The 23523-nt window shown below is 49.2% G+C and overlaps 1 protein-coding gene across 1 annotated transcript in view; it reads right to left on the reverse strand.

Moving 5' to 3' along the window:
- Positions 1–14394, reverse strand: part of Cfap65 (cilia and flagella associated protein 65) — a 33931-nt gene extending 19537 nt beyond the window's left edge. The window contains exons 1-12 of the mRNA XM_075951365.1: positions 14330–14394; positions 11601–11759; positions 9663–9847; positions 7362–7464; positions 6424–6590; positions 6103–6302; positions 5708–5853; positions 4985–5207; positions 4363–4628; positions 3338–3538; positions 2753–3127; positions 345–482 (exon numbers count right to left, since the gene is read on the reverse strand). Of these exons, the coding sequence (XP_075807480.1) occupies positions 345–482; positions 2753–3127; positions 3338–3538; positions 4363–4628; positions 4985–5207; positions 5708–5853; positions 6103–6302; positions 6424–6590; positions 7362–7464; positions 9663–9847; positions 11601–11720 (2124 nt within the window). The 5' untranslated portion in view covers positions 11721–11759; positions 14330–14394. The remainder of the gene's footprint in view (positions 1–344; positions 483–2752; positions 3128–3337; positions 3539–4362; positions 4629–4984; positions 5208–5707; positions 5854–6102; positions 6303–6423; positions 6591–7361; positions 7465–9662; positions 9848–11600; positions 11760–14329) is intronic.
- Between the last annotated feature and the right edge of the window lie 9129 nt (positions 14395–23523).

Consider the following 23523-nt stretch of genomic DNA (forward strand, 5'->3'; position numbering starts at 1 on the left):
CCCCAAGGTCTATCTGGGAAGTGGTCTAGCAATTCCAACTCTCATGCTTTGGACTGGTTTACCCCGAGGGTCCAGTCTAGGGCTTGGGAGCCAGCAGGTGCCCAGTGAGCAGGACAAATGAAGGAGGTGGAAAGTGTGGAGGACCAGGTGAAGGTTCCAGAAGGAGTGGAGAAGGGCTGGTGCCCAATTGCTAAACTGTTCTTATGCTGAGACCAAGGTCCAAGAGCAAGCTACTCATTGGCCTAGATCCCTCAGATGGCCAGGGTGGCCATGGGGATGTATTACTGAGGCCATTAGAAAGGAAAACCCTCATCCTGCTCCCCTGTTGTTGGGGCCGTGCTCACCTTGGGTGCATCCAGGGAATACTGGGGGATGTGGTGCTCTAAGGCAGCGTAATAGCTGTGTCCTCGAGCTTGGACCTTCAGACACCAGGATGGGGCCACTGTGCAGTCCTCCTCAATATTGCTGTAGCTCTGAAGGACCTGCAGGGGCCAGGCCATGAGGAAATTCAGAGCTCAGTCCGACCCACCTTGCCCCTCCCTGCCCTGTGCTGCAGGTATCCTACGTTGGGCACAAGAGAGGAGGTTGGAGGGAGACTGCGGGGAACAGCCATGTCCCACCCCTTCTGCTGGAGCCTCTAACTGGCTTTCTGCACACTCTGTGGAAGGGAAACAGGCTGAGATGGGAAACAGCATTCATTCTTTAGGACCAGCCCAGAACAGCGCTGGCCAATGGGAATATAACACGAGCCACAGATTCTGGCTGAAGATGCAAGTTTGAATGTTTTGGCGGCCATGTTTAAAAAAAAAACATGTGAAATTGATTTCAATAATATGTTTTATTAAACTTAACAGTTCCAAACTCCAATCACGTTATCATGCAATCGTTATAAAAGCTTTTACTGAGGTGTTTGCATATTAAATCTGTGAAATTTGGGCATATTTGATACACATCTCTACTTGGACCACCATATTTCAGGTGTTCACTGGTCATATCTGACTTTCCTGTCAGGAAGGAAGGAAGGAAGAAAGAAAGAGAAGAACAGAGGCTGAGAGTATAGTTTAGTTGGCAGAGTGCTTGCCTATCATGCATCAAGCCTTGGGCTTGGTCCCCAGCACCAAACTGACTGAGTGTGGTATTTCATATCTGCAATTTCAGTACTCAGAAAAGGGGAGCAGGAAGGCCAGGGGTTCAAAGTCATCCTTGGCTGTACAGCAAATTCAAGGCCAGTCTGCACTAGACAAGATCGTCTCTACAAAAACAAAACAAAGTACCACAACCATGTTTTAAGGCTGAGGCAGAAAGGCTGAAATGAGTCGAGGCCAGCCCTGACTACATAGTGACAGAAACCCTATCTGTGAAAAACAGCCCAAAACACAAACTACCAACTAAAAATGGTCATTTCCTTTGGAATACTTCCTTCAAGGACTAGAAGCCTTAAGACCCCCAGGGATTTCCTGTCTAGGTACTAACTAAGTTTTTCCAAAGTGCTTGAGCCTAGCTGAGTTCTTCCTTGGGGGGAGGGGACGGAGGAAGACACGTAAAAGTGGGGATCAGGAGGGCGGTGTCAGGCCATGAGTCCGGGAGGATCGAACCAGTAGAGGGCACTGTCCAGCCAAGGAAAAACAAGAGAAGCCAGCCTGGGGAGGATGGTACCTGTGGCCCCTGTCATCCTTGTGACTAGACTCTGCTCTTCAGGCTCCAGGGAGGGACCTCGTCCCCCCTGTTCATCTGTGTGCACATACCTTATAAACACAGGCAGGGACCTCGTTCCCACTGTTCATCTGTGTGCACATACCTTATAAACACAGGGAGGGACCTCGTCCCCCCTGTTCATCTGTGTGCACATACCTTATAAACACAGGGAGGGACCTCGTCCCCCCTGTTCATCTGTGTGCACATACCTTATAAACACAGGGAGGGACCTCGTCCCCCACGTTCATCTGTGTGCACATACCTTATAAACACAGGGAGGGACCTCGTCCCCCCTGTTCATCTGTGTGCACATACCTTATAAACACAGGGAGGGACCTCGTCCCCCCTGTTCATCTGTGTGCACATACCTTATAAACACAGGGAGGGACCTCGTCCCCCCTGTTCATCTGTGTGCACATACCTTATAAACACAGGGAGGGACCTCGTCCCCCACGTTCATCTGTGTGCACATACCTTATAAACACAGGGAGGGACCTCGTCCCCCCTGTTCATCTGTGTGCACATACCTTATAAACACAGGGAGGGACCTCGTCCCCCCTGTTCATCTGTGTGCACATACCTTATAAACACAGGGAGGGACCTCGTCCCCCACGTTCATCTGTGTGCACATACCTTATAAACACAGGGAGGGACCTCGTCCCCCCTGTTCATCTGTGTGCACATACCTTATAAACACAGGGAGGGACCTCGTCCCCCCTGTTCATCTGTGTGCACATACCTTATAAACACAGGGAGGGACCTCGTCCCCCACGTTCATCTGTGTGCACATACCTTATAAACACAGGGAGGGACCTCGTCCCCCCTGTTCATCTGTGTGCACATACCTTATAAACACAGGGAGGGACCTCGTCCCCCCTGTTCATCTGTGTGCACATACCTTATAAACACAGGGAGGGACCTCGTCCCCCCTGTTCATCTGTGTGCACATACCTTATAAACACAGGGAGGGACCTCGTCCCCCCTGTTCATCTGTGTGCACATACCTTATAAACACAGGGAGGGACCTCGTCCCCCCTGTTCATCTGTGTGCACATACCTTATAAAGAGCAAAGGCTTCCAGCTCCACAGCGTAGAGGCAGTTGGGGGAGGCTGGCTGGAAGTGCAGGCGCAGGGCTATGGACTTGAGTGGGGGCACATCACTAGTTTCCGGGGTCACCCAGAAAGGGCAATCAGATCTGCGAGTCCAGACCACGGTGATCTTGCCCTTGGTATGGTTCCTCAGGCACAAGGGAATAGGGTTGGGGGCCTTAGGCCCAGGACAGGCACCAAAGTCCACATCAAAAGGCTCTAGACTGACAGCTGGGGGAAAGACAGCCAGGTCCCTGGTGCCGTCAAAAAAGTACTCCATCATGGGTGGGATCTGGGGGTACTTCGGGGCTGGCAAGTCCTCCAGGTCCTGCACAGGGAGAGACTGGGACAGGGTTCAAATATCATTCCTCTTGCTGCTGACTTCTTGCTGTTCCCTCCTTTCCAGAAAAGACTGCAGGCTCTCCCTGCCAGTTATCCCCAGCTACAGCGGTGTGGGACACAGGCCTACTCAATGTCTGCCAGGGAAGGGACCGGGGACCTGGAAAGAGCAGCCTGCCTCCCTGGGAGCTGGAATGTCTGGCACCCCACATACCGCAGTAGGCAACATGAGGGCCCCATTCTCATCCCGTTCCAGCCTTTTCTCTTTTAGCATGGCAGCCAGGATATCAGGAGGGTAAAGCGTCAAGCCCCGAGCCAGGTGTGTTCGGTACCAGGTGAGGTGCTGAGGCTTCAGAATGACTGGCTTGGTGTTGTCTGAGTGGCAGGTCCCAATCAGGTCCAGAAACAGTGGGTCCTGTGACACCAAAGTCGACATCACATGGTGACGTTTGTCCGTGTGAGACAGAACATGGTGGTGGGGCAAGGGGAGGTGGGGGTGGTCACAGGAAAGACAGGAGCAGAGGCTGAAGGGCGGTTGGTCAGGAGAGCATCCTGAGAGCTGCCTGCTGGTTGAGGAGACAGTGGGACTCCAGAGCAAGTCAAGAGGAGCATCTCATCCTGAAGAAAGGATGCTCGGCTGTTGTTTGCCCCCCCCCACTTCCCATGTTTCCTGGGCATTCTCCCTGTGTGTCAGTGTCAATCAAGAGCCTACCAGACTAGCATTTAGCTCTGCCCATGGTGGGGGTGGCAAAAACCCAGGTCTGTTCTACCCTTTCACTCCAAGGCCTCCCAGAGCTCTTGCGGCATTTGTGAGATTTGGGCAGAGAACTCCCCCCCCCCCCCAGGTAGAGGGGTGCAGCCCAGAGCCCAGCTGAAGAGAAGGGGCTACAGCTCAGTCTCAACGCTGTCACTGTTCCAGATACTGCACATCACATGCCCAAGGGGCTGGCTTGGGGTTCTAGCTGGAGTCTTCACCCTGCACATGCTGTGGGGTGGTGGCCAAAGCTCCCCTTCCCAGCCTGTTGACAGCAATGGCAGCAGCAGCAGCAGAGCCCAAGGCAAACTGGGCATTCCCACCTGGGTTAGTGAGCTTTCGTGCACCCGGGCCATGCTCCGCCTCTAAGCTCGCCCTGGCAGACAGCCTTAGATGTTCTGAAAAGAGGGGGCTGCCCACCAAGCCTTGCCTTCGTTTTATGGCCTCTCCCTTATCCCCATCCTGGTCCCTTCTCCGTCACTCACCTGGTGGTGGATGAGACAGGCCACCCTCCGGAAGCAGATGATCGGGTGTGTGGGCTGGTAGGCACAGTGCAGGGTCATTCGGGTCTTGCCTGCCAGGCTTCCGAAGGTGGGTCTGATGCTGAAGACACTCTCCTGGCAGTCAATGTCAAACTGGAAGTAAGCCAAGCAGTCCGACTGGTTCTCGATCCACAGGGTCTGCTCTGAGTGCTCCCCGAGCTGGACCCAGCTGAAGTTGACGCAGTGGTGCTGCAGACATACATCAGGACCTAGGCAGAGGAGATGGGGCCTTGTGAGAGGACCCTGTTGCCTTGTGGGGGCTGGGGTGACAGCCTCAACGGAGCTTTCGTAAGCGGTCCCATTCCTGGGATGAGGTGCTCCCTAGAGCCAGATGGCCAGGCTGGATAAGGCCAGGGCTCCTGAAAACTCCTGAGTTCCATCATCACTGTGTGGAGAGATGGCATCACCAGGTGTCCATAAAGCTTCCCCACATGGCCACCAGGGGACAGCAGACACCTAGGCAGAGGGACCAGGAAGCAAAGGTCTCTCTGGAGCAGACTCCCTTGACATCCCTCGTGGGAAGCTCATGTTCTGGGGGAGTACAGCCTCCTGGGATGGCCATTACCTTTACAGAGACCAACGACTTGGAGCACAGTTTGGGAGGCACAACCAGAAGGCACAATGGAGAAGTAGTCTATGGCTTTGCTGTCCGAGGTTTTGGGGTGGAAGAACACCGACAGACATTTCTTCTCTCCTGGGGGCACAATACCTTGGCCCACGGAGCATGAGAAGGCATGGTCTTTGGTCAGCATGTCTTCAGACATTTCAATCTTGAAGGGGGCGTTAACCTGTAGGGTCAGGAGTTGCGGGGAGGAAAGGTTCTAGTCACAAGTTTGGACAGGGCAGTCTGTACATCATACTGAGGAAGCCACATGAGGGATCGGGGACAACAGGTATCCAGTCCGGCCTGTGTGAGCAACAGGTAACACCAGGACAAAGGGGCCAAGCTGTGTGTCCCATCACAAGGCTGCCCAAAGTGGCGGGGGGGGGCATCTTTTTTCTTCACCCAAAGGTAGTATGAGGGCTAGCCTTAGACCTGGGGTCAGGACACTCAGGGGCCTACAGGGCACCTGAGCCCAGCCTCAGCTGACAGGAGAGAGAGGAACACCGGCTGATGGCTGTTGACACACACGTGTGTGTCCTGTGTTTGTATCAATAGACAAGACACAACTGTGCAAGGCTTTGGGCTTGAGGGTAGAGAGGAGCGAGGAGAGGTTATACGCATACCGAGGCTCGAGGTCCCTGAGTCCTGCCCATTCCCGCTTGCCCACCCCTTCCCAGTGCACACCATGGATGGATTGTACAGCCTGATCTGCCGCTCCACGGTGCAGCCCACGGAGACAGAACCGAAGTGCAGCACCTTCTGGAAGCCCTTGGCATCCTGGTCCTCCGACTGCTTGTGCTTTATGCTCACCAGCAGCTGTGCACATTTAGCTGGGGCAGAGATGGGGTGTCTGGAGGGGAGTCCCTCAGGGCCTCTATAGCCCCAGCTGGACAGTCCCTATAGGACATATGTCCTGGTCCCCTGCCCACCACCGGGAGGGGCTGTCTGTGACTTGATAGAAGGCTAAGCCAGGGCAGGTGAAGGGACAAGAGGCTAGTGGGGACTTGTGGGGGCACACTGAGGTCTGAAACCCAGGGAGGGCTGTAGGTCTCTGGGGACAGATGGGAAGTCAGGCTCACCTGCAGCCTGGATCTGTATGCTGCTCTTCTGCTTGGTGCCCTTTCCATACCAGCACAGTGCCTCGACTTCATGGATGACAGCTATGAGGGGCTCAAAGGTCACTTTGACTCTACAACCCAGGCCTGGCTCCAATAACCCCGTGCTGGGAAGTATCTGGAATGGGTTTGGGACTTCCCAGGTGAAGAAGGTGGGCAGGTCCCTAAGGGTGAGGGGGTAGGTCAGGTCCTGGGGTTTTGCCCCCTCGGGCATACGCTTGTCTCCTCTGCTCCCTACAGCTCTCCTCCCAGAGGCTGCTGTTTCCCTGCGCCCTTCCTCCTCACCCCACATTGCTCAGACAGAACCAAGTCTCCGCTGTGTCCCCAATGGCACATATGGGCAGTTGCAGAGATGTTGGGCAGACTAGCTTGCAGCAGGGCAAGGTGGCCTTCAGAGACACACAGAACACCCCTTCTTCTTTCTCAAGCCACAGCTGGTCCGTGTATTCCTTCTGCAGGGCAGGAGGCAGAGGCAGTCAGCATTGAGCGAGCGAGCGTGTGGTACCCAGGTAAAACTCGGGATCATCCATCCCACCCTCACTAAGCCATTCCTCTAATAATCCCCAGAAAGTGGGCTGGGCTGTAGCCCACTGTGTCAGAACTTCCTGAACTCTTGTGTTGCCTTAGCCTCTGAGAGAAAAGGCCCACTTTTGAGGGAATCAAGGAATCCCCAAAAGCCAGATACAACGGCATACCCCTGTAACTGTGGCTGTCTGGCATGGCCACAGGAGGATCACTTGAGCCTAGAGGCTTCAGGGTAATCTGGGCCACACAGTGAGACTATCACTCAATGTAACGATCCTCAAAGACAAGAGTTTCACAAAAAAATTCTGAGGAAGTTTTTGCAGGATCAAGAGACTAAGGAATCTGGAGCTTGCTGGTGATAATTACAGCCTTTATGAGCCCATACCCAGGGGGGGAACACCCTTCTATTGGGTGAGATCAAGATCTGAGCCCCTTTAGGAGTCTCCCTAAGCTGTATATTTTGTTTGTTTGTTTGATTGACTTTTTTTTCTCTGAGACAGGATTTCATTTTGACTGGCTGGAACTTGTTATGTAGACCAGGATGGCCCCTCACCCAGAGAAAACCAGCTGCCTCTGTTTCCCAAATGCAGGCTGTACAGGTGTGTGGGGAAATCCCTGCTGCTCGGACAGCCCTCCCACCTGAGGTCTCTGTTCTCTTGCCCCTTCCCACACTGCATTGCTGCTCCAGCAGGCCTTACCTCTTCTAGAGGTCGGAAGATGATGGGGAGTGCGAGGGTTATGCCTGGGCTCAGGAAGATGGGCTGAGGGATGATGGTGATGAAGAACTTGGTCTTGGGAGGCCTGCAGAGAAGAGCCAGGCGATGGGCATGCAGAGCAGGGCTCAGAGCCAAAGCTGGAAGATTGAGGAAGCTCAACAGGGGGCTGGATTGCAAGGGGACCTAAGCTCTTCCTCTTCCTTTTAATTTTATTTATTTATTTTTGTTTTTCAAGACAGGGTTTCTATGTGGCTTTGGAGCCTGTCCTGCAACTCGCTCTGGAGACTCCTTTTATTTTTTGAGACAGGCTCTTGTGTAGCACAGATTGGCCTCAAACTCACTACAGGGAGCCTTGAATTCCCAATCCTGCAGGTTTGTGCCCCCAGAGCGGGCTCTCTACTCCTCCTACTCCTGCAGGCCTTCATTGAGACCTGCATCTCTGCTGAAGATGACAGCCATGGAGAGCGGTATGGATAGGCTGTTCTGACTTAACAGGAGAGGAAAGATGGTTCCAGTTTTCTGTTTGTTTGTTTCTTTTGTTTCCCATGTATGATTGCTCTGTCTGCATGAATGCCTACATGTCAGAAGAGGGCGTCAGATCCAGCTATAGATGGTTGTGAGCCACCATGTGGTTGCTGGGAATTGAACTCAGAACCTCTCAGGGCAGCCAGTGCTCTTAATGGCTGATTCCTCTCTCCATCCCGACAGTTTCAGTTTTAACCTCCTTCAGATAATACAGAAACAGTCCCAATGTAGTCTCTGAAACAACCGTATGTTATTATTAAAACCTGACATAGGCAGAGAGAAAACTACAGACTAATTTCAGAAACAAAATATTAGTAAAAAAGCATAATAATATTGAAATTATCCAGAAATAATGCAGAAAGTCAGTTGATATAACTGATAGATAAAAAATAGGGAAAAGACAAAACAAATGATATCCCAATTAAAAAATGTTAGGTGTTGGAGAGATGGCTCAGTAGTTAAGATCACTTGCTGCTCCTTCACAGGACCCAAATTTGGTTTCCAGTACCCACATGGTAGCTCACAACTGCATCTAACTTCAGTTCTAGGAGATCTAACGCCCTCTTCTGGTCTCAGGGTCACCCATCCACACATGCATGTACACACATGCATATACACACATGCATGTACACACATGCAGACATACACATATATGCACATAAATAAAAACAACTTTTTAAAATGTTAGAACGCCTATCCAGCTGGTGCTGCCGCGGGTTCTAGGCCAGCCTGGTCCATGTAGGGAGTTCTTTGTCAGGCACGGATATAGAGTAAGAACCTAGCTCAAAGCAAACAAGAAATCAACAGTCTTCAAAAAACTATCAACAAACAAAAAATGAAAACAACTTTAAGCACATTACATATAGCTGGACACGGTGACACAAGCTTATAATCCCAGAACTTGAGAATCAGATGTAGGAGGACTCAGTACTGTAGCGTGTAATGCCCCAAATTGATTTTTATAATCAGTCAAATCCCACTATCACACACAAAATATAGGTGTGTGTGTGTGTGTGTGTGTGTGTGTGTACTGATCTGATTTTAAGTTTGAAGAACATTCAAAGGGATAAGAACAACAGTCAATCTTGAGAAGGTGGAGGATTCACAGAGCCAGATATCAAGTTTCCTGTAAATTCAACTAATTAATTCAGGCTGCAGCAGTTAAGCCAGGATTACACTAGCAGATCAGGTGCACAGAGCCGACCCCAGCCACACATCAACACATCAGCAATCAGTATGCCAGTGGCAAGGAGGCCACTAAAGGCTTCCATAAATGGTGCTGAGAAAATCGGACACTCAGTCGAGGAAATATATCATCAAACCATTCACAAAAAGCAATTCCTTATAGGTAAAAGAACAATTAGAAAGTCTCTTTAGGAAAATGCTCCAGGGGAATACCTTCACGACCTGGAGGTGTATACAGAAAGACAAATCAAGGTTTCAAAAGCATCTCGTACACTTTCACTTAAAGTTCATAAGGTAAACCAAGCTATATCATTTAAGAATGCCAACATGCATGGCAAATCCGTTTGGAGACAGCAAGGGAATATTACATCAGGAGGCAGGATGGTTCTCTGTGGGGAGGAAGGTCCCATAATGTAGGCCCCGCTAGGTGTTGCCTCTGGGCTCCCTCACACTGCGTGTGTTTTGGACGTTCTTCAGAACTGGTGAGTTTTTAGAGGTTGTTTTGTTTTCTTTTTAAGAAGAACCCACTTCGGGGGCTTGAGGGCTCAGGTTCTGGGTCCCTCGTTCTGGTACCTGTATTTTATCTTCTGGATTTTCAAAGAGAGATTTTTCAGAACCAGGTTCCTCGTGGTCTCCTTGCCCAGCTCCCAGCCTTTCCACTGCAACTCCTCGGCAACCTCGATGCCCCAGACCACCCTCTTCTTCCCGTCATTTCGTTTCTTGGTGATGCATATCTTCCTGTCCAGGGAACTTGTTAGCTGTTTAGGCAGCAGGAAAAGGGGAAGAGGCAAAGCCAATTAGCGGGAATAGGAGGCTAAAACTCAGAAAACAGACGAAAATGCCCCATTTTCATCCCACTTTTAGCACTTAAGGGATGATGTCATCTCTTACTCTGGGGTGTGGACTAGGGAGAAAATTGAGTCTGGCATCATCACATCCAAAGTCACTGCAAATGTTTGGTCATTGAAGTCCCAGCAATGAGGCCTTACCTGAGCTGCCCTGTCCAACTACTCCATCAGGTTTGCAGATGGAGGTCTTGGCTGCTGGGTTCTGTCCCTTGGGCATCCTCAGACACCCTTCCTCAGGAGCCTTCGCTTCCTTCTCTTTCTCAACCTGCCCTGCTTCCCAGAAGCCTTCCTATCCTGAATCGTCCACCCCAGGCATTTCCCCAGAATGCAGGACATTCCACAGCCCCTTCTCCAGACCTTCAACTGGCTAACGGAGCAATGCAGGACATTCCACAGCCCCTTCTCCAGACCTTCAGCTGGCTAACGGAGCAGAGGAAGGAGCCAAGTGGCCTGTGACCGACTCCCACCAAGCCCTCCTAGGCCAGCTTAAGTGCAACTTAAGACTCAGTGTGCCAGCGTTTCCCTGACTGTAACAGGAAAACCAAACACATCACTTCTTTCATTGATCCTTATCACTTACTAGCTGAGGAGAGAGGAGGGCTGGACCCCTTAGGTAGTACAGTGGAGGATGGGTAAACTGGACACCTCTTTCTGCCACGGTCATCGTCATGAACACTCAACTCACTGCCTTTTTATCTTTGACCAGTTATCATTTGTTTGTTGCTGCATAGCACAAGATGGGGCCATTCAATCAGTAAACATTTGTTGATTGCCGTGTGCCAGGCACTGTGCGAGGGGCTGGGGCTAGGATGGTGAAGAAGACATACAAATTCCTTCTCTCTGGAGGTTATAGTCTCAGTTTCAATATTTACTAAGAACGTTGGATGGCCAATATACTTTCTTTCCCTGATTGCTATGGAGGAAGGAGGTACAGATGAGGAAAAGCAATCCCTTATCAACATCAGTTAGTGCATCAGACAGGATTCGACAGAAAATAAGGAGACGCTCTAGTGCTCAATCAGGGGGCTCAGGCTTAGGGGACAAACTGGGGAACTGAGTTTGCATACTGGGCAAACATGAGGAACTGGGTTCAGGTCCCCAGCACGCATGTAAAAGTTGATTGCAGTGGCATGTGCCTATAACCCTAGTACTGGGGAGGGGTGAGGGCTGGGGATTTGGAGACAGGCAGATCCCAGGGCTAGACAGTCTAGTCAAACTGACAAGCCCTAGTTTGAGAGAACCTCTCAAAATGTAAGGTGGGGAGTGAGAGGGGAAGACACCTGATAGTAACTTCTGGCTTCCACCAAGCCCACATAGACGAGTACACACACACACACACCAAAAAACAAAAATGCGTGCACGCACTACTAATACAATACATAGTCAAGGACAGTGAATGAAACCTCGGGTTATCGACATCAATAAATGCTCAGCAGGATTGGAGAGAGAGCTCGGAAGTTAACAGCGCTTGTGCTCGGGCAGAGGACCGGGTCAGTTCCCAGCGCCCGCCTGTACTCTAGTCTTCCCAGGGGTCCGCCTCGGGAGGGTGGGTGCCTGAGTGTGTATGGGCTAGTCAGTCGCTCAGATTCTCACCCTGCCACCCTGTCACAACGCCCCACATGGTCTTGCCATGCTGGAGCCACCGTCCTGAGCAGAGGCTCACCTGGGTAGTGACACTGCTGCTCGCCAGGGTGCTGGCACTCAGGAATGACCCATCGTTTATAGTGTAGTCTCCGCTTTCTCTGGGCCTCATGGTGTGGCCGGAGTTTGCCCGGATGAGCATCTTGCCAAGTCAGAAATTCCCAACAATACGAGTCCAGAGCTGGGAGGGCAGCAGAGGAAGAACGTGAAGAAGAGGGTTGATGGAGGAGACTCACCGGAGTCGAGAAGGAGGAGAGGTGTGATCTTTATTCTGACCAGCGCTCTCAGGTGGCACCATAAGGAAGGCTGAACACAAGGTCCAGAGCTTTGCTCAGTGACCTGAAGGACCGCTCAAGAGACCACATGCAAGGGTTCTGGGATAAGGTTTGTGCGGCCATGTTCTCCCGTGGCCACACGTGACATTACCCAGTGTTTTAGCTTGCCTTCTACTGCTGCGAGAGACACCATGACCAAGGAGCAACTTAGAAAAGAAAGCGTTCATCTTACAACTCCCAGGAAAGTCAGGGCAGGAAGTTAAGGCAGGAATCTGGAGGCAGGAACCGAAGCAGGAACAATAGAGGAACACTACTGACTTCGTCTCCATAATTTACTCACCTTGCTAGTTAGTTTTAGTTAGTTAGTTAGCTTTTTAAAAAATATTTATTTATTTATTATGTATACAATATTCTGTCTGTGTGTATGTCTGCAGGCCAGAAGAGGGCACCAGACCTCATTACAGATGGTTGTGAGCCACCATGTGGTTGCCAGGAATTGAACTCAGGACCTTTGGAAGAGCAGGCAATGCTCTTAACCACTGAGCCATCTCTCCAGCCCCCTTAGTTAGCTTTTTATACACGGCCTCACTATGAAGCTCTGGCTGGCTAGGAAATTGCTATGTAGACCAGGCTGGACTTAAGCTCTCAGAGATCTGCCTGCCTCCCCAGGGATTAAAAGAGTGGGCTTCCATACTAAGCAGTATATCTTATTTTTAATATTATATTATTATTATTTTTGGCTGGGTGGTGGTGCACACCCTTAATTCCAGCGCTCGAGAGGCAGAGACAGGCAGTTCTCTGTGAGTCTGAGACCAGCCTGGTCTACAAAGCTAGTTCCAGGACAACCAAGGCTACACAAAGAAACCCTGTCTCAAAGAAAAAACAAACAAAAAGATTTTTATTTGTGTGTGTGTGTGTGTGTGTGTGTGTGTGTGCTCTATGTGCATACGGGTACTGGTGGAAGTCAGGGGTGGGTATCCCATCTCCTGGATCTGGTGTTACAGACAGTTGTGAGCCACCTAATATGTGTGTGTTGGGAACTGAATTCTTACCACTGAACCATCTCTCCAGCCCAGGGTATTTTACGTTCAGTTTCTCAATTCAGACCATGTAAATTTCAAAATGCTCAATAGTTAGAGTTGGCTGGTGGCTACCACACTGGACAGCAAAGCTGGAATACTTATTTTGAACATATCTGTATATTTTACACTGTTCAGTACCCTTTTCACTTCTTTAAATAACAATCTCAATATCTAAAATAGTATCAGTTTGGGGTGGCCATCTACGGAGAGCTGATGAGTCAGGCAGTATTGATTGCAAGAGTTGCAACAAGTATTTTAATCCTTAAAACTGTTTATGATTACATATCACTTGACTTGCTCCCCCCTCCTTTTTTTTTTTTTTTTTTTTTGCTTTTTTGAGACACGGTTTCTCTGTATAACCCTGGTACTTGCTCTGTAGACCAGGCTGGCTTCAGATTCAGAGATCGGCCTGCCTCTGACTCCCAAGTGCTGGAATTAAAGGAGTGCATCACTGACTGACTGTGACTTGCCTCTTATTTAACCTAAAAATCTCCCTCTTCAAGCTGGTGGTTAAGTGCCTCGCGCTATAATGTATTCAGATTCAACAATCTCATGATCACCTTTGAGAGTTTACACACTTCCTGTAGACACACCAGAAAGTCTCTGTTGACTCATGTGTTCATAGAGGATTCCCCCAGCAGCTGGGGGAACAATCTCTGTCCCTGCCTTCATCCCATTCATTCACAGAGCATTTATGAACGCTTACTACACAGCCAGCACTCTGCTAGACATGGGACAAAGCAAAGAAGTTCCTGTCTCCAACTGTCCAAGAAATGCAAGCTGGGTGTGGGGAGCTGGGTGTTACTTTTCTGTCATCCCATTTCCTGATCTCTCAAGCCTCAGGAGAGTCAACAGACAGTGCCTGCCTCAACTCTCTGAAAGTCCCTGCACAACAACACACCAATCTATCTCTGAAAGGCTAGAGAAGAGATGAACGGAAATAGGGTAGAAAAGTGGTCCAGCCCGGGCTCCGGGGAGTGAGCGCGGAGCCTACTGGGGACAAATGAGGTCATTTCCAACATTTCGCAGTGAAAAGACGGTGCAGTTGTGGGGATTTTGTTGTTTTGCATTTTTGCTTTTGTTTTAAACCAAATTTCTAGTTTCAAAGTGTGTGGGGGGGAATATTACCAGCTCCTTTTATTTTCTTAATTTCCGATCTTAAAATTTTTCAAAATGACCGGCGGAAAAACGGGGATGGAAGGGTAAGTGTTGCCAAGTATAGTTCGGGAAGAAATGGGCAAAACGAAGGAAACGAAATGTACTTAGAGGGTTTCTCCAGGGCTCCCTGATCCCGCGTCTAATAAATCTCGCCCATAACGAAAAGGCTTTCTAAAGACCCGCCGAGATTTCCCGGAGAAGGGAGTCTCGGTACAGATACATTCCTTTACACTTACTTCTCTCTGCTGAGCTCCAACGTTCAGAACTCACGCTGCCGCCATGCTGGCATCTCCATAGAGACAGGACGCTAGGGACACAGCGTCTCCTGGTATCCCAGGGCAACAACGGCAACCCAAAAGAGTCAAGGTTCAGAGAAAGCAAACGAGCGCACTTTTTTTTCCCTTTTCATTTCTTTTCTTTATTTTCCTTTTTTTCTTTTCTTCCCCCTTTTCATCTTTTTCTTTTTTCTTTTCTTTTTCTTCTTTTCTATTTTTCTTCCTTCCCTTCTCCTCTTTTTCGGTGATGGGTATCAATTAAATCTTTGCGTATCACTAAGTTACACCCAGACTCATTGCTGCCCAAATTTAATCTCCCTAATGTTCAGTCTTGATTCCCAGACTTTCCCTGCTGCAGTAGCTACTGTGATCTTCCAATCCCGGCAAAGTAAAAGTGGTTCTGGTTTTCAGGACGTCCTGGCAATCATTACTTTAGTCGACATCCATATTCGGATGTTATTGTTGGGCTCAGTACCTGAATGGGAGTCTTTCCTAATCTCTCAGGGTAGACATTGTTGCTCACAGGGGGCATCATTTCCTATGACCACAACTGTTTGGTTGAAAACAGCTCCTGGTAACTTCTTTCTGTCTTGGGCATTTTCTTCCAGGGTGTCTTCTGGTCCAAGATCAAGGAGAATTAACTCGTGTGAAGAGAGACAAAAGTTAATGTATGAAGACATTCTTACACAGAGTAGGGGTTTTTGGGAGCATGGTTGGTGCGTATGCTGGGAGAAAGGTCTTACTGGGTGAAGACTCCGTAGACAAAGCTGAGAATCTCAAAGTTCATTCTTTGGCAATTAAACATGTTTTACTGCCTGAACAGTGAACCCACTTCTTCTCAGAATGAAAAGGGTGTGGTATAGTTATAGAGAGAGAGAGAGCCTAGACAGCTGGGGGCAAACCCAGAAAATAAACCTGCGTGGAGGATGGGGCTTCGGTTATGTAAGGTGGAAGAGGAACTGGAGTGGCAAAGTGACCTGAGTGTGGGAGATCACATGACCAGAGGAGAGCGGAGTGCTGGAAGGGCAGGCCAGGAGGTCAGGTAAGTCTGCCAGTCCGATGAAACCTGGGGTTTTCTTGGAATGTGGAACTCAGTGAGTGTTTCACTGGCTTTAATGGGACTCTCAGAATAAAACGCCTGTACTTTGGACGTGGTAACGTTGACGCTGTTTGGAGTTCTTATAATGATTTCTTTTTTGTTTTTCCTCAAGTTCTTTTTTAATCAACCTGACTCAGCTGGACTTTATGGATCAAAAAAAGGGGGGGGGACCTTTTCATACTTAAGCCAGAAAGAAATCAAGAGCACTGACCCTTGAAGCAGGATTTGGTGGGGACCTTAGGGACCCCAATAAGGAAAAGCTGGTGATGAAGCCAGACGTCTTCCAAGCTATGTGTCCTTCAGTTTCCATCCATGAGACACTTCTTCCCAGAATCCTGTCTGTTTATAACTTGGTGAATTCTGAGCTGGGATGAAGAAAGGACATAGAGGCCCTGTGGCTTGTGTTTCTGTGGAATTTTAACTGCCTCCTGGAAGCTCTGCAGAGTGACCTCAACTGATGTGGGGACTCCCAAGGAGAGGTCCCCGCCTACTGGACTTTGCTCAGCAAGGTGAATAACCTGGAAAGGTATGGTTGGGCTCTGGGTGTGAGTGGAGGAAAGCGGAAGCTGGACTTGTCTTGGAAGTCCCCTTCTCGGAGCTCAGAGTCTCTGGAAGATAATAGGTGCAGGATCCCAGGGGTCATGCACTCCCCAGCCCCCAGACACAGGTTCTGTTTGTTTCAAGGCTGTGAATGAGAGGGAATGATGATTCAGGAAGCCGATAAGGACCAAAATGTTGGAAAAAGAATGCATGGGAGACCTGAAATCTTTGTCTGAAGCCTGGGGTTGGGGGTCAAAGCACATTTAGTAAGTTCGACTTCACTGCGTGCAGAATATCCATATGCTAAGCTTGCTTCCCAAGTGTCTTCTAACCACCTCCTCCTGGAATAGAGAAGATTCTGGACTGCAAAATCAGACAGGCCTGGGATTAACCTTTGTTATTTTCTGGTTGTAAAGCTTTGAAAAAAGTCACATGGTCTCTCCAAGCCTCAATTTCCTTATCTATTTGTTGTGGATAATTTTTTTTTTCTCTTTCGTTTGTAGAAACAGGTTCTTGTTTTGTAGACCTGGCTTACCGCTGCATCAGTCTTCAGGGTTCTAGGCATTTGACACAAAGACCTTGTTGATTAACTTTCAAAGCACAGTGTGAAGATTGATTCAGTATGTGAAAACAATGAATAAACACTTTCTTCCCACCCCTCTGATCTCCATAAATAATCCACCCAGCTCTCTGCACAAGCTCTCTCTCTTTCTCTTCCTTCCTTCCTTCCTTCCTCCTTCTTTCCTTTCCTTTTCTCTTTCTCTCTTTCTTTTTTTGTTTATATTTTCATTTTTTTCAAGACAGGGTTTCTCTATGGCTGTCATGGAACTCATTTTGTAGACCAGGCTGGCCTTGAACCCACAGAGATCCACCTACCTCTGCCTCCTGAGTGCTGGAATTAAAGGCGTGCACCACCATGCCTGGCCTCACCTTTCCTCTCTACCAGCCTCGGTTTCTCTGCAGTGCATTTTCTCCTTTCCACATCTCACTCCTTTGTTTCTTTAGGACACAGGCTGTTTTGCTGTGCTGAGGTAGGCAAAGCCAAACACGGGTACCTAAGTGCCGGGAGATGCGCTGCTGACCGGTGGACAAGTCCACCCAGCACTTACAGATGAAAGAGCTGCTGTTCCAAAGCCGGGGGGGGAGGGGTTGGAGGCTAATGTATTAGTTACATTTCTCACCATTGTGACAAAACACCTAATAGACAGGACTTAAAGGAGGAAGGATTTGTTTGGGCTCAAGGTTTGAGATGGTGTGCTGCAGAATGGCAGGGAACAGGGCAGAGTTCATGGCAGGGGGCATGTGTCTGGGACTCCTCACAGCTTGGCACATCAGGAAGCAAAGAAAAAAATATCATGCTAGCGTTATACTCTCCTGGGCTTCTTCTTCCCCCCTTTTATCCAGGCTGGAACTCCAGCTCCTGGGACGATGCCACCCACATTCAGGGTGAGTCTCTCCTACTCAGTTAATCTCTCTGTAAACACCCTCATAGACATGCCCAGAGGCGTGTCTCCTAGAGGAATCAGTCAAGCTGACAATGAGGATTAACCATTACATCTGTCATATGATAAGAGAATCCAAAAGAAAGAGTTTCAACCTGTTTAGGACTAACTGAGGGTTTCTGGCTTTCCTAGGCAGACCTCATCACCTCCTAGACAGCTTTGTCCCTCACCTGTCCTTTAGACTGCCACAGAGTAGAAAGTCACATAGCCAAGAGTAAAGGAACAGGGGCAAAAAAATCAATCCCATAATATTTAATCTTAATTTTTTAAAAAATATTTATTTATTTATTTATTATGTGTACAGTGTTCTGTCTGCATGTATGCCTACAAGCCAGAAGAGGTGCCAGGTCTCATTTCAGATGGTTATAAGTCACCATGTGGTTGCCGGGAATTGAACTCAGGACATCTGAAAGAGCAGCCAGTTCTCTTAAATGCTGGGTTATCTCTCCAATCCTTCATCTTTAAACTCTCCAGGCAGTGGTGGCATACACCTTTAATCCCAAAACTAGGGAGATAGAGGCAGGCAGATCTCTGTGAGTTCAAGGCCAGCCTGGTCTACAGAGCAAGTTCCAGGACAGGCTCCAAATCTACAGAGAAACCCTATCATGAATCCCCACCCCCAAAGAAAAGAAAAAGAAAAAGAAAAAATTAAGCTCAAGTCCTGGTTCCACCTTTCTCTTTGATTTTTGGGGGTTTTCTTGTTTGGTTGGTTTTTGCCTGTTTATTTGTTTGTTTTTGAAACAGGGTTTCTCCTGGTTGTCCAGAATCTCACTCTGTAGACTAAGCTGGCCTTGAACACAGAGAGAAGCACCTGCCTCTGTTACTTGGAATAAAGGCACGCACCACCACTGCTTGGCTGGCTCCGTCTTTCAACAATGTCAGACAGATTGTAAAGCCTCTCTTTGCTCACCTGTAAAACTGGAACAAGTGGGAGCTGTATTCAAAACGCTTAACACGTGGTAAGGTGTAGGCACTGTATTTCACAGAAGAAGCACTGTCTTTAGCCAGAACAGTGTCCTCCAGCCCACATGGTGCCAGGTCTTGACCCTTTAATTCTTGGGCCATGGGAGAGAGTCTTGGCATGTGGGAGGAAGACAGGGAGGCCAAGCTTGGTGGGGAGTTCAGTCAATGGCCAGAAAAGCTCTACTATACTAGTTTCAACTCAGTCTTGGGCACAAATTCTTGCCCTACCAGCAACTGTACACCCAGGACTTTATTTCAACATGAAGTTCCTCAAATCTAAGTGATGGGATTGAATTCATATTTAGTTTGATGAGTCCAGGCTCCTTCCTAAACACTCCACTCTACCATCCTCCTAAGGATACCCTTCTTCAGTTCATTTTATGCTTTGGGGACTTGGAGTTAGGAAAGAGAAGCTAGGAAGCAGAAGGAAAGAGGAAGGGGGGTGGCCAGGACTGCTGGAGCTGTCCGTGGTGCTGGTGCCTCAAGTAAGCGTGGAACGGGAGGGCCGGGAGAAGACCCTGTGGGCGAAAAGGGAGAAGCTAAATGTGACAGGCCCTCTGCCAATGATGAGGATCAATGAATGGAGACCTTGGATTTGAGGGACTTCGTGCTGCAATAAAGACAGGACAGCTGGCTTCCTTTGAACGTGAAAGTCCTCTTGGGCCAAGATGGGGAAAGAGCTCACTTGTGATTGGTCCACAAGATTTTGCCTTCATTAGATTTTTTTTTTAACCATGCCAGTTTGCGTTACTGGTGCTGTTAACCTTGATCTCTTTGTTAAAGTGGTGTTTGCCAGAATTTTCCAGTATAAAGTTATGATTTTATCTATATGGTGATGGGGCATGCTTTTAATCCCAGCACTTGGGATGCAGAAGCAGGTGGATCTCTGTGAGTTTAAGGCCATCCTTGTCTGCAGATTGAGTTTAGGACAGTCAGGATTATACAGACAAACCCTACCTTAGAGAGAGAGAGAGAGAGAGAGAGAGAGAGAGAGAGAGATTGATTCAAACTGGAACTGGATGGGCAAGATTGCTCAGTGGGTAAAACACTTGCTGTACAAATCTGGCAATCTGAGTTCAATGCCCGGAACCACATTAGAATGATGTCCCCGATGACACACTCCCATGGCGGACGGTTGCTGCAGTCTGTTGGTGAAGAGCTTTGTTAGGCCATGAACCGAACACCCAGATCTAGGAAGAACTAGAAAGAAGCTGCACAGTCATTTCTTCCTTGTTAGAAGTTACTCAGCTTCAGACCAGCCCTGCCTTTCCTGAGGAGGGGGAAGAGCAAAGAACTTGTGAATGTATTTTCAGCACCCCATACCTTATCCTGGGTTCCCCCACAGCACTAAGGCATTCCTCCTCCAGGGCCATCTTTCTCTAACAGGGTTATGGCCACTCCTGGACTCATCAGGTCCTTTAGTTTGTGACTAGGAGTACCTTCTTTTACTACCCCTAAGATGGATGCATCAGCCCACCTCCCTAGCTTTCTACTGAAGGAAGCCTCTGATCTCGGCTCTGCTATTGCATTTGGGAAAACAACTTCACCTCTCTGGGCCTTCGTTTCTTCATGTGCAAAGGAAGAAGTAGCAATATCCTCACTTGGTGTTTAGGGCTGGAAGTAGGGATGTGAATAGCACGTCTAGCACACTTAACCTTTGGGAAGAGTTCCTGATTGGAAGAAGTGAACACAAGCAAGGTGCTTTTGCTTTGGGAACCTAATTTTATTCGTCTCTGAAACGGGTATACTAATTCTCCTATTCTGTCTCCCTGTGGGATGACAGAGGTGTTTATAAAGGGGCTGCAGGTAGGACCACACCAGAGGACAAACACACCCTGGCTCGGACAGAAAGGTCCCCGTGCCTCTGCCCATCCTGAGTAAGCTGCATGTGTACGTGCGTGCGAGGCAGTGGGTGTGGCTCAAAGCAGCGCAGCACACGGGGCTGGGCTGCTATCTACCCAAAGAGGCCCTTATCAGATCCGGGCTGGCCAGGTTCAGCCTGAGAAACAAAGAGGCTTTGAGAAGCTGATTGGGGTGTGGGATGTGGGGCTGAGCCCCAGCAGGTGCAGTCATCCAGAGGCCAGAGGGCATGGGGTGGTGGGAGCTGTCACCCCTGAGAGGTTTATCTGGACAGGGGCACCCTCTGGAGTGAGAAATAGGGCTTGTGTTCTCCCTTACAGGGAAAATCAGTGCTCTTTGGGAAGCTGGGCTGAACATTCACAAAGGCTGTTAGCCCTGCCACAGTTCCCAGTTCCCAGCCCACATACTAGTCTCCCTTTAGCGCCGGCTGTCACTTCCCTCAGCCCCTGAGGGTGCCTTGAACCTCCCTTCCACACACTAGCTCCTGATGAGCCGGTCACCTACCTTTGCCCAAGTACTGTAGGGCCATAAAGGCCCAGCATTATGTATTTTTAACGGAGTGGGCCTATTTCTGTTTCCACAGCGCTAGATCACCACCTAAAGAGCCATTGCTTGGTCTCCGCTCTGACCAGCACAGGGTCTACCCGCTAACAAAAGTCTTCCATTTGTGCAAGAAGAGAGGAGAGAGACCCACTTGGCTTCCAATGAGCCACACCCAGGACGATTTTGAAACAAGGGAGGAGGCTGCAGGACTGGCTTGGGCTGGGTACATTCAGAGACCCCAGCACAGACAGGAGTGGGTACCTAATTGCACTGGGCCTCTCTCACTGAGGGTAGTCTCCCCAGGCAGCTCTAGAGACCCAACACCTAGGAAGTCATCTGGTTTTGTTTTCTGAACCCCGATATTCCAGATCTCACTATCTCCAGGTCTCCCCCGGGGACATGTGGACTTGAAACCTGGGAACAGAGGGATAACCCGAGTGCCTTCTCCATGCACTCTCAATGTGGTATGAGAGTGCCCTGGTTTGATTTCAAAATTCATGTGTTATAAAATAACTCTCAGCATATCTGCATCGAGAGATAGGACCTGTAAAAGTGATAAGATTGGGAGGGCTCCACTCCTGTGCGTGCATAAATAAATACCAGTATCCTGGAGATGGGTTAACCATTGCCAAGTGAATCCCCACGAGATGAAGTGTTTTCTTTCCCCGCTTTGTCTAGCGCTCTTAGCATTATGCCCTCAGACGGCACAGCAACGGAAGCCCCCGACCCCAAGATGCCAACACCTTGATAGTGGATGCCCGACCCCAGGAACCATGAGAAGAAAATGGCTCTTCTTCACCATCTCTCACACAGTGATACCAGGTGAAGTAAGATGGAGTGGAAATACAGGCAGAGAGAGTAGGAGCCTCAGTGTCGAGGAGGGCCTCATGTACCCAGGAATCCAGCTTTCGGCAGCAAGGAGACAGGACATCTGTTTGAGAATGCCCTGAAAACCCTTTCGGGGTGGCCACTGAGGCCAAATGGAACTTGTAGGTGGGAGAGGTGAAGCCTGTGCTGACGAGCCCCCAACTTAACTCTGGTCCTTTTTGGACCACCATGACCTACCTAGTCTTGGCTTCAGTCTTTGGTTTTGTTGCTTGAATATCTATTCCGTCATCGTTTTTCTAGCCCCATGGCCACTTCCCCAGTCCAGGTCACCTCCCTTCTGCGAGTTAGTGGACTCCCTGCTTCCGCGCTGTCTCTGCTAGTGTCTCTTCCATACGGAAGCCAGAGAAACTTTTGGAAACTCCTATCATGAGTCCCTCCCTGCTTTCGGCTCTCCAGGCCCTTTTCGTTGACTCTAGGCCTTTCCCCACTGACTCCTGTTACCTTGGTAATCATCACCATCACCATTACTATTAATTAATTCATTAATTTGACTTTTCGAGGCAAGATTTCTATGCAACTTTGGGGCCTGTCCCAGAATTAGTTTTGTAGACCAGGCTGGCCTCAAACTCACAGAGATCCGCCTGCCTCTGCCTCCTGAGTGCTGGGATTAAAGGCGTGCGCCACCACTGCCCAGCTATTATTTTAATTTTTTATGTTTGTTTTCTCCCCTGCTCCCTGACCTATGCCCCCCCCGCCTCTGCCTTCCCCTTCCCTTCTCTTTCTGTCCTCCATGGCCTGGAGAGCTGCCTACTTTATGTATTCATGTTCTCCAAATGTCTTTGTAGCCTGATCTACCAGATAGAAAGTACCAGGAAAGAGTGGGAAAGAAAATGGACAAGGACATCATAACTGCCACCTCATATTTCTCATTCTACAAGAACTGTGAATCTTTTGGCCTGAAGAGATGGGTTTGTTCTAGAGACTCCCAGGCCTGGGATGCTAGGAGTGGCCTTCCGGAGTGGTCACAAGTTCACCCCAGGATAAGAAAGCCTATGGCCGTGATGGCCTGAGGGACAAACTAGACGGATACAAGTCTTGCTTCTGCCCCTTGTGGTGTCACCTCCAGTGTGCTATGATTTGGAAAATGGCGACATTAGCATACACACCACACGGGTTGTTATAAGCAATAAATAGGCCACACGGGTAAAGTCTAGAGTCTTCATCAGATGGCTGTCTGTGGGAACCTATGACCCTGACCCCCAGGGCAAACTTATTGATTTGCTTGCTTGTTTATTTTGTGTCAAGGTCCTATGTAGCCCTGCCTGGCCTGGAACTCCTAACAATCTTCTTGTTTTTGTCTCCTGGGTGCTAGAATTATGGGCTTGTGCCACCATGACCAGCTAAAGATGTTTATTTGTTTTGTTTTCAAACAAGGTCTCAGAACATAGCCCAGATTGACTTCTGATTCACAATCCTTCTGCCTCAGCCTCCCAGGAGCTGGGTTTATGGGCAAGTGACACCCTGTTCAGCTTTGGAAAACCGCTTTGTGTTGTCTTGTTTTCCAATTTCCTTGCTGTTACCTGAGTATCACTGCCTACTTCTCCTCAGTTGACCTGGCTTGGGCAGGAAAATCTGCCTTATGTTATCTGAAAATGAGGGGTGCTTTTCTGTTTTGGCAATAAACTGAGCCTTCTCCAGACACTGCAGTAGACACTGCAGCACTTCCGTGCGGTGGTGTGGTTTGGGATATGAAATGTCCCCCCATGAAAGCTTAGTAGCGGCACTAACATTTTCCTTCAGTGATGAGCTCGTTCCTGAAC

Source organism: Microtus pennsylvanicus, chromosome 17 (genome assembly GCF_037038515.1).
Source record: "Microtus pennsylvanicus isolate mMicPen1 chromosome 17, mMicPen1.hap1, whole genome shotgun sequence".
In the NCBI taxonomy this organism is placed as follows: domain Eukaryota; kingdom Metazoa; phylum Chordata; class Mammalia; order Rodentia; family Cricetidae; genus Microtus; species Microtus pennsylvanicus.